An 11,222-nucleotide genomic window follows, 5' to 3' on the forward strand; every position below is an offset into this window, starting at 1 on the left:
TACTAATGTACATATTTACAGTAGGCTTCATAATGTTCGATATACTGTACAGTTAACGAAGAACAATGAACAAGAAAAACAAATCACGTTCCGATTACCTTACAGGGTGGTGTATTACAAGTTCAGTTTGATTGGAACATTTGCCTTCAGCATGTCCCAAACTCTAGGAAAATGCAGTCCAGAGAAGTAATGATGCTTGGGAAGTCTAGTTTCTACAAAGGTATAACTAGTGTGCTCATTCAAGCTATCGAGATAGGTAGGTCTCTCCGTACAGTTTCATTTATGTCTACTGAATAATAGAGAATATTTTCACGGGATGTGGTACACAAGCTCTTGTACCTATCTGTATGAGATTAAGTTCCTAAAGTTGAACAAACCGTAGCATGTACATAAGACACCCTGTACTGACCAAGCATAGACGGAAATAAACAAAAGATGTAATGTAGTTTCTGTAATTCGAATCCCAGGAATGCAATTTCCGGGGCTCAGGGAAATTCATGATGATTTCTACGTAAAATTGCTATCCTCTAAATTGACCAGCAATCGCCGTCTTTCTCGGCGGTAGCAAGTTACTGAGACGACAAAGGCTCCAAAACAATTCCGAAGCCCTTCCATCCCAGACTGAGAAAAATGAGTCGTCCTTTCAACTGATTTTGGTTCATATTTTCGAATCAATTCAATCACTGGGCATACATGGATAGAGACGATCGGCAAAAAGTAGTATTTTACAACGAATTACTCTGGAGGTTAGATGCTTGCTTAGTGAAATCCTGGAAGAATCATTGTAGTGGCAACCCAACAACTATGCCACATGTTTTTTGCATTCCCGATGGAGCTAGAAGTTAACGGCTTTTTTGATGGCCTCCAAGCACCGTAGTTTATCAGGCAAGTAAAATGGTTCAAAAATCAGGGGAAATGGCGTGTCATGACCACACACGCGTTGCACCGGAGCTTCCAAATGAAGGAAGCATTCCTCCTGAAATAGGAATGGCTTACATTGATTTGAGGGTTAACGCCAACAAGAAACATTCTTATAAAAGACTAGGGTATATTAAGACACGCGATGTCTCAGACCCTTATCATTTTCCGCAAAAAAAGTTTGACACAAATAAACCAACACATCCGAGCGTCTAAAAAGATCTTGACAAACCAAAACTTGACTCGGAATGATTGAATTAGTCCGAATCTCAAAAACTTCGTTCATCAAAAACCCAAGCAGTTCTGCAATCGAACTTTGTTTTTGGCCCAGCGGATGGGACCGCTGGAACGTGTTGAAAGAAAGTCGCAAAAGGTTTCTCACCTGAATAGACGCAGCTAATTCGGCCCCAAATCCACTGGTGAGCGGAGCCTCGTGAGCTATAATACATCGACCCGTTTTTTCGACAGACTTGAATAAGGTCTCCCTATCCCAGGGCAGGATGCTCACCAAATCAATGACTTCACACGAAACACCCAGTTTGGTTTCGGCCAGTTGTGCAGTCTCGCGCAGAACGTGAACTTGGGTACCCCATCCTATCAAAGTCACGTCGGTCCCTAAAGAAGTACAAGAGGTTGAATGGAATCATCAGCCCAGACGAACGAACGCCTTCGAGATCAATGTAGACTTAAACAAGGTCTTCAGGAGTCACGGATCAACCACATGCTATGGTTGTCATCGCGATGCTCACGTTCTCACGGTGGTCAAACGCATGTCTTTATACGTACAGGGTGGCAATAAATAAATAAATGTACGGTTGACCGTCTAAAAGTTTAGTTTTGCGAGCTCAAATTTGCAGAAGGGGTCCAGTTCAATGACGCTTAAACACAAAAATCAAGCGGGTCCAAATCGGTCAACGACGAGGTTCAGAAGTGCTTGTGTCAGAAAGGTGCTATTTGGTCCTCACTGGACATCTGATTTCTGGCTGACAGACAGTCTCTGGCGGGGTAAGCGACTTTTATCACAACAGAATGGCGAACCTCAACACCTTGGAGCATGCCTTGGTGTTGATAATCTCACCCAATCAAAAGAAGAATGGGGGGATTTTCTTTCGATCGGACCTGAAGACATCAAGTGGTCCAGGACACTCCTTTGACATCGCCTTGTTGGTAAAAAAAATGTATTCGACCCATCGAATTGTAGCTGTTTTTTCTGGGAACTCAACTGTTCCGTTCAATTTCAATTTTGGCTCCCGGTTTGCAGCGAAATTTAAAACTGTAAACCGAACACATTCGCCTCGCCACTCTGTAGAAGACATATCAAATCTATGTTTGAATATAGTGAGGAATAGTCTATAAAATTACAAACCATGAGTAAAACATTTTTGGATGATAACTTGGGATAGTAACAATATGCGCTTATTCGGGCTATTTGTTGAAGAAAGATGCATCCATGCAAGAATGGTGCCAATTCAAATATGAGGACAAGGGGAAAAGGACTTGTTGTGAAGTGAATAGTCTTGGCTCTTAAACCCCACTCAAACACCGACATCTGAATAGAAAACCAGTCTCTTTCGACAGCCAGGTGTTGTTAGTTTGAAGAGGATCCACATATTTTGGCTGAAGGGGGATAAACCAATTTCGTTCTCTCTGAGTGAGTGAAGCCTGACATACGTCGCCGTCGTATTCGAGAATGCAAACACCGACAAGGCGGGAGACGCAATGGCATTTCGTTCGGCTCCATTCGAAATATTTTTGAGTTTTTTTCCCTTCTTTTGGGATTCAAGAATTGGAAATGGTGCTATTGTGACGGAGTGGACCCAATGGTAAGCGTCAAGAGCACGTCTCAAAAGTGCACAAAAACCCTACTTTAAGATGCTTGACAGGCCAGAATCTGGTTTATTTCATTGACGCTTAAGCCCCGCAGAACCAATTACTTTTTTCTCAACCCCAACCAATCACCACGTCAACTCTGAGAGAGCATCCTATCACTTTCTCCATTCAAAAGCGATTGGCCTGAAAATTGGGATATACTCGTATTCGACGGTTGGACTAATGGCTGTCACTAAAAATTGAATCTAATCCGGTTGCAGACTCATCTGGTGCAGTAAAAAATAATGCCGAATTGGCGAGTTAGAGAAACTCCCTTGATTCTTCAAGATATCCATCATGCAGTTGAGAGTTGATTGATGTAAAAGACTAACAATGAAAAACGAATAAGAAGCAGGAACATCTCTTAACTGAGACGCCTCTACACGTAATCCAGCATCGACTTGCTTCAACTACAACAGTACCACACTACAAAAAAACATGCACTACAAGGTCAACCTTACCTTGTTCAAAACCTGAATGATTTCTTTGCATAAACCGAATACTAGGCCTCATGACAGATGATGGCAATGGCAAAAATTTTGGCTTAATATTCCAGGGTGTCCCAAAAGTTTTGCCGTTTCAAAAATCATGCAAAACCGCACGTATCTTTCCCCAATTGCTAAAACTCTCAAAAAGAGTCTCTTCAAATGATGTAGTCGCCAACATTACTGAGACATGTTTATATTCTGATTTAGCTGTAAACCCGGGTTTCGAAGACAAACAGTATTCATTTCGGCTTTCAGATTTCTGCCAAAACAAACCTGTTCAAAAAGATGTAGAATGTTCAACTTTTGCCAAGGAGGAATGTTTAATGAAACTGGCTAAACGAATATCAACACTACATTCAGGGACTAAACTCACTAAGCCAAATATCATATAAAGATTAAAAGGTTCAAAAAAGACGAAGTATATATCATTTCACTTTGATATTACTTGGTTACTTTCCCAGCCCAGCCCGTGAAAAAATAAATCACCCCCCCCTAAAAAAAAGATAAGTTTTGCACATTTGGCTGACCGAAGAGTTTCCAAGGACTGCTCTCTATCCAAATGATGAATTTCTTTAAGTGTTTTATGTCCTTTTTAAATGCTTCAGCAAAACTCAATGCATTTTCTTTGGCTTGGAATTTAATCTCCACTACTTTGGCAGATTTGAGATCACCACAATCAAAAAAGTTCTCATGACATGTGAATTAACGTACTGGTTGAGTGTCTTCTTTTACTAATTAACATTGATTGCCTCATCTTTGCTCTTCTCGACTACCCTGAATGCCAGACAATTCATGGGTCGTCTTCAATCGGTCAATCTATCTTGTCCAATGTCCAACACTTTCTAGATGACCTCACAGATACTACCACTGGTAAAGCAACTTATTGATCATACTTTACATAAAAGTGACAATTGAGTTCATTCTATATCAGTAGCATTAATCAGGGCTCAAGGAAAGAAGGGGTCTTTGGTTCTGTTAGGTATTACAAAATTACAAATGTTGATCTTTTGTCTTGTTTCTCCACTTTTGAAATGTCTTTGCGCCTAACCAGTCAATTGATTTTTTTAGAATTTCTTCGTATTTGGTTTTCCCTTTTTTTTGTATTTGCAAATTTACATACATAATTCTTATCATTCTACTTATAATATGCAATATAATAAGAGAAATAACAGGCAAAGCATTAACTGTTGACAGGCGCTGATTCCCGAATACCTTTTTGGAAGTTACTTTAACAGCCGTAGGATGGTGTTTTGTTTTTATCATGGTAAAGATAACTAGGAATACGGCAGCTTTTGTTTCAACAACAATTAGAAAGCTTCAGAGTTTCAACAGACTTCGAAACTTTTGACCTAGTTTTTGTGCACCGATCTTTTTAAGCTCAAGAAAATAAAAGAAGACAACCCCTAAAACGTATGATGAGTCATACCCTAAAGATGTTGCCAGAAGAGATGAGCCAAAAACAGCTCACAACAGAGCTCACAAATAACCGACCAAATATAGATCGACCAAAAGCCAAAGCTTGGTTTAGTTTGAAAGTAAAATGTAAAAAAAGGTAGGTTGCGCAAATATTTGACAACTTAAACCAGTTTTCTCTTGTTGAACTAAGGCCATCAAACTAAGTCTTCAGAGTGAAAGAGGGAAATACTTATTGTCGCGATTTTTTAAGCCCTCAGCATATGCTTTTTGATTTGGTATTATAGGCATAATTTCAGGTATGTTTTTGGGTTGGCACAAGGAACAAAAATGAAAACAAGATTGGCCAACGAGCAGGATTTGCAAAAAGAAAACCCCAAAAGGCTCCAAACCAAGTGAATTGTCCATAAAAAGAGAAGGAATTTTAGACCTAGGAATTGCTCGCTCAACCTTGATACCACCAAACGATAGACCAAACTTCATTCAGCTCAAATACTTTCATTTTGTAAATTCTTGATTGGTCCACTTCCCCAAGTCTGAAAACCATCTTCACCTCAAAGACTAGCACAATGGATACAAATTGGCTGACTTTCCTGCCAGTTTACGAGGGCTACGCTAACATTGTAAATATCGGTTTACTTCAAATATTTTGTTGGCAAATGGGAGAGTTACCCCACCACAAAAGGAACCGAAAGGTATTGTGAACCTGTCACCCACATCCCGACCATCCTCAACTCTATGGGCCTCATAAATCAGTTGGAAAACCAGACTAGGTGCTTTTAGCAAACATTGCAATTCAAGGGGAACGAGTAACAGTCATTGCCTTTCAATCCAAGTAGAGGGCCTTTTAGTTTTCCCAATCCACTCAAGATATCAATTCGCTGGTTCGAACGACCCTTGTTTCATTGGGAAAAGGGAAATAAGCAAGGTTATCGAGTGCCTAATGAATATGCGCCCACATTTTGGGAGCGCACATTTTATCAAAACTTTTCTGTCGGTTATTGAACAAGACAAGACAGAGAGATAAGATTACTCGTCAACTGATTTTACGTTGGAGTTGAGAAACCTTTTTGAATCATAAATGGAAGTACTATTTACAGTGAGTAGGAAAACTTCGAGGAACCAGGTCCTTCTTGTTAATTAGAGTACAAAATATATTTTAAAAAGACACTTTCAAGAACAGCTAGCTTTCTTTGGGTTCTTTGCATTGCATAAAAAATAAAAGACGATTGAGTGCCGCCTGGTTTCATGATTAAAGGGTTACTTCCGACACCGGGGTTTGAACCCACGACACCTGAAGAGAGGATTCTTGCCTTGTTTGCGCTGCCTCTTAGGCGGCCCGGCTACACCAGCTCCTTTATAGTGATACAAAGCCATAACATTCTGTTTCAATCAATCAATTTGCATTTGAGAGCTCTTAACTCGGCCACAAACTGAAATCTACTATGTACAATGATTTGGAGTGGTTTGTATAGTTTGAGAGACAAGTGATGAATGATTGCTTACCTTGAACCAACACATCAGCTTGGCCCAAAGGCAATTCATAATCATGGATGGGCACTTCCTCAGCTGCCGAGCGGTATAAGATCTTCGGTTCGAAGAAAATGCACGGATTTTTATCCCTAATGCATGAGAGGAGGAGACCTTTGGCCATTGCCGGACCCCTTGGAATAACGACCTGAAGGAAAGAAGGAAAAATTGCTGAGCGTGCAATTTCTCCCTTCAAATGCTGTGCCAAAGCATTCACAATTCCAAAACCAAATTTGTAAAAAAAAATCTCTTGATTAGATGCACGCTATAAGTTGGACTTTGCCCCAAAAAATTGTATGAATGTGTTATAAGGTTTAATAAAGAAAAGCTTAGGACATTGCACCATTAAATCTTATTTCCCTGGCCCTCCCTTCATTTATTCCATCACAATTTACGAATGTAATATATGCCTTTTGTTATTATTTAATGCTATATGTATTACGATAATGCAACTTTGTTGATACATATTAATGACAAAGATCAGGTGAATTGCCTTTGGCAAATGTGGTTACTTCTTTTGCCATTTTTAAGCTTGAGAGGCCTCTTTTGTTTGCCACAAATCTGCACCACTAGTCAGTATGTTGAGGCATGGACATCGTAACGTGTCGAGATATCTATGGTTGAGGTCTTCAAGATTGAGCATTCAGTGCCAGTTACTTGATTACATTCATTCAATCAAGCATATCGGTAAAAAGAGGATTGGACAAGCCAAGGTAGGCCACATTTCCCTTCTTCCCAGTTTACAAATTCATTTTCAGGCGATCCTAATTTCAATGGACACATCTGAAGTTTCCAATTTATGCAGTAAAAAGTTCAAGAACTAGGAACCTCACAAAAATGTGGTTTCGAAAGCCAAACTTGCAGTACAAACTTGCAGTACACTATCTTTCTTATCATGGCATCGCCAGAACAGCGCTTTGGCAAAAGTTTACAAGGCTTCGCTCTGTCAATGTCTACTCCTCCAGTCAAAGGTCTGCCTGGTTTATTAGGAACTTGACGCAAAGTGCAAGGCGGTAGTTTTAATGGAATCTGATCATTTCACGAAGTTGGCTATTGGTGATGGTGGGAACAACGTTTCTTACCTTCAATCCTGGCGTATGGGCGAAATAAGCTTCCGGACTTTGTGAGTGATACAAGGCCCCATGACCGACGGCACCCCAAGTGGCTCGAAATGTCAAGCTACCACAGTCAAAAATCCCACCACTACGGTACCGATATTTGGCAGCCTCATTGACAATCTAAGGAATGGTCCATTCAATCATTCTTGTTCATGAGTCGTGTAGTAACTTGACAATTTGACGATTTGAAACAGATTGCACGCAGACCTGATCAAATGCGGGGAATATGTAGTCAGCGAATTGAATTTCCGCTATGGCCGTGGCTCCGGCCGCCGCCATACCTATGCCAAAACCGGCGATGCCTTGCTCACATAAGGGTGTGTTGAAAACACGGTCTTTGCCATATTTGTCTTGGAGACCAACCGTGCAGCGAAAAACGCCGCCAAATGCCACGTCCTCGCCAAAGATGACGGCTGTGGGATCTTTTTCCAGAGCCAAATCCAAGGCGTTGGTCACAGATTGGAGCAAGGTCATCTTTTCGGTGGTACCTAAGATAATCAAAAAATCAAGGTCAGACATGGATATTGTCAAACGGATAAGAACGGAGGGTCTCAAAATGACTTCAAAACCTGGCTTCCAAGGCGGCTTCTTCTTCTATTAATAATAATAATAATAATAATCATATGGCCTGACCGTCTGTCTGTCTGTCTGTCGGTCTAGACCCAGCAACCAGGTTGGTTTAGCAATACAGAAGCGGTTCGATCACCCACCTGAACAAGGAGGTTGAGCATCGGGCACGTAGGTGAAATGGGCCGCGGGTGACGTGGCCGAGGTGGCGATAGTCCTGGACGCCCGATGGGGGTATGGCAGCCAATGAACGGGACTAGCTCGAGCCAGAAGGGGTCCGCCCACTCTCAGCCCGTTGGTAAGCATCTTCAATCTTCAATCAGTTTCAATCTCAAGCGAATGACTGAATGAATGTCCGTCCCCCCCAATAGACTATCGCCCAATTTGTGTCTGTACTTAGTTCGGTACGTAGGTAAGTATTGTTCGTAATGCTCCTTTCCTGCCAGCTGACCGACAAGTCGTCTTTGACAACAACACATAGGACTTGAAAGTGTTTTGTTGATGAACGTGTGTGTAGTACGGACTTTGTGCCGTGGTAAGCTGGCTTGGCTGGAGTATTGACCATACTTGGGCTACTTGGGCATGGAAGGCTAGACGGCGAAGAAAGTACTTTCAAGACACGCCATCACCACCCAACCTCAACCGAATCTAAGTAGAGCCAGTTATATCCATATAACCAAAACAGAATGCTGTCAGTGACAGTGCAAGGCATCAGGCATTCATCCTTGCGTTTTGATCTTTGTCCGGTTCCCAAACTCTACAGTAATAAAATGGGTCACAGACAACTTGCACATAATTTGATGTGCTTTGAAATGATGTGTAGCAAAAATTAGATGGTGTCGGAAAATTATTCTGACTGAAAAACAGACTGTATCTACTCCAATTGGATGGGCTGTAATTTATGATTTATGATAATTTTCCCGTTAGTAGGTCAGCCCTATGGACGAAGTCTCATTAGTAGTAGTATTTGCCCTCGCGCTTGTAAAATAACTCTAGATTCAAAGCAAGTCACATGGGAATTATCCAATAGAACATTTCTTAATTCATTTTGTTACTATTGCAGCCCTTTTCCCAACATCGGAATAGCTATATGATGCTTTTGATTGTTTATTAACTGAAGCATCATCCTCTAATCCGAAGGGTAGACTACCCAACCGTAATCTTGTGTATGAAATATAAAAATCCTTTTTTTAACACCTTACTAAAGAATTGTGTATGAAATATGAAAATCAAATTTTGACACCTTAGTGCCTAGCCATAATGTTATGTGGAACTTGTTTTTAAAAGGAGAGATAATCAAAACTGCATCTCAATGATGCCAAATTATTTTCAAAACTGCTGGTTTTGTACTCACTTTTGACCTTAAGGCTCCACCCTTGAACCCTAACAAATATCGTTGTCCATACTTAGGTCAGTGCCATCTATTCTTCAAAGGCTGTTAATTTGAAAAGTGCCTTGTTTAAGAAGCCAATGTGGTCATGAGGAAGTTAAGGCAGCACACATATGTTCCCACTTGTTCGGAATTATACATGCAAAAGTGATGCATTACGAAAATATTCGGAGTTTTTCTTGGTTGCATCTACTTAGTTAGACATGAGAAGGTATCTTTGAGAAGGAAAAGAGAGCAGGAACATGTGATCCGTGAGCTGCTTACTGCCCTGCCTCCATCACTTGTCTCTTTGGACCCAAACTGAAATGTTTTGTTTCCCTCAGCTTGGTTGTTGGTTTGCAGGACATAAATTAACAGTTTGGTCAATTTAGGTGAGTCTTTCTTATTCCTAAGTTTTTTTCAGGTTGAAGAACATTAACTTATCATTGAACCTAATCAGAATTAGGACATTGAATCAGGATAGAAGATGAGGTCAGCATCAATTTTTGAGAGGTCACTTATACTTTGAGTTTTTTTAGTACCTCTACGGTATTGAAAAAAGTACCAAAGTGATCTCCCAAAATCAGACAGTTGGCATCCTTTGAGCCAATACAATGTTTATCACCCATTATTAAACCCCAAAGAAATCATTTTAGGCAACATTTTGCCCATTTCTAACCTTGCCCTCATTTATGCATCATTTTTTTCCCATATGAAAACACCTCTCAGCTGCTTAAAACAAACAAAGGATCAAAGCTAGTATTTATCGAATAGGCTTTTTAAAGAAAGATGCTCAAAGGTCCTCTCAGGGTCACATTTTTCTCTTTTCCTTTTTATTATTAACTGCGATTTTGGATTTCTTCTGGAAGCCTAGCACCCCTGAACACAGTCTTTTCCGGCGTGATGCAAATGTATGTAAAAGTTATTTCCTTTTTTCCTTCAGTTTTTCTGTCGCACAACGATACTTCTTTGAATTAGACTCACACTCAAATCTAAGCTCGGAAGTGCTAAAAACTGATATTTTATATGAATTGAAAGTTTTGCCAATAGTAAAGTAACATGTTTAACTTGCATCTCACTTTTGGACATACATTCTTGGTTACAGCATAGGATATCATATGTGAGCCAATTCAAGTACCTGGCCAATCAGAACAAAGGACGCGAGAGGTACCTTAACTGATCATTGTTTGTAAAGCATTTTTAGTACTTTTTAAATGGGTAGGAATTGATACTTTAGTAAACAAACACGTGTGTTATCATGCCCTGTTGAGTCTTGTGATAGAATGACAATCTTATTGGGATTTTCAACCTTTTCCTTAATCGTAATAAGTTATGAGTGATGTTCATCAGGGTTGCTTTTTCACAGCTCTTTCCTGGGAAGTAGCATTTAGATATGTCACCCACAATGAAAATCCAGACCCCTCAAACTTACAATAAACAAGCCAAATAAAATATCTGAGTCAATCATCAACTACCTTGGGACCTTTTCTCGAGAAAATTACTTTGATTATTTAATTGCTTGGGAAATAGCAGGAAGACTCTTAGAGGAATGAAAATCCATTGACCAATTGACATGGAACTTGAGTGAGTGAATATTCCTTCCAGATGATGCATACATGCTAATTCAAAAATAAAAACTGGCCTCAAGGTAACTATTGGACTCCAAAACTTCATTCAATCACTATTTGACTGCAGTACTCAAAATAGAGTTATAAATGTGGTTCAGAGTACAGCCGTGAGATGTTGAAGCAATTTTGACCGATGTTTGCAATATCTATGGCTGTTTAACTCTTATTTACATGTCATAATTGTTCTGAATTTTACCCTGGAAGGATTTGAAAGATCTCCCAGAAGATTGTGTCACGATGGTATTTATTTGAGCAATTCATTTTTCAGTTCATCATCCCTTGATGAAGTTGGACATTTTGTCGAGTTTTCTCTAGTGTCTAT

At 40.1% G+C, this 11,222-nt stretch overlaps 1 protein-coding gene across 1 annotated transcript; it reads right to left on the reverse strand.

Moving 5' to 3' along the window:
• Positions 1-638: 638 nt before the first annotated feature.
• On the reverse strand, positions 639-8,372 carry LOC131880911 (2-oxoisovalerate dehydrogenase subunit beta, mitochondrial-like). The gene is made up of 6 exons (XM_059227643.1): positions 8,047-8,372; positions 7,544-7,824; positions 7,301-7,456; positions 6,195-6,366; positions 1,301-1,533; positions 639-976 (listed from the first exon to the last, which is right to left on the reverse strand). Exons 1-6 carry the CDS (start codon positions 8,207-8,209, stop codon positions 836-838), a joined length of 1,146 nt encoding a protein of 381 aa, XP_059083626.1. The 5' UTR covers positions 8,210-8,372; the 3' UTR covers positions 639-835.
• Positions 8,373-11,222: the final 2,850 nt, after the last annotated feature.

This window comes from Tigriopus californicus, chromosome 5 (genome assembly GCF_007210705.1).
Source record: "Tigriopus californicus strain San Diego chromosome 5, Tcal_SD_v2.1, whole genome shotgun sequence".
Taxonomy (NCBI): Eukaryota; Metazoa; Arthropoda; class Copepoda; order Harpacticoida; family Harpacticidae; genus Tigriopus; species Tigriopus californicus.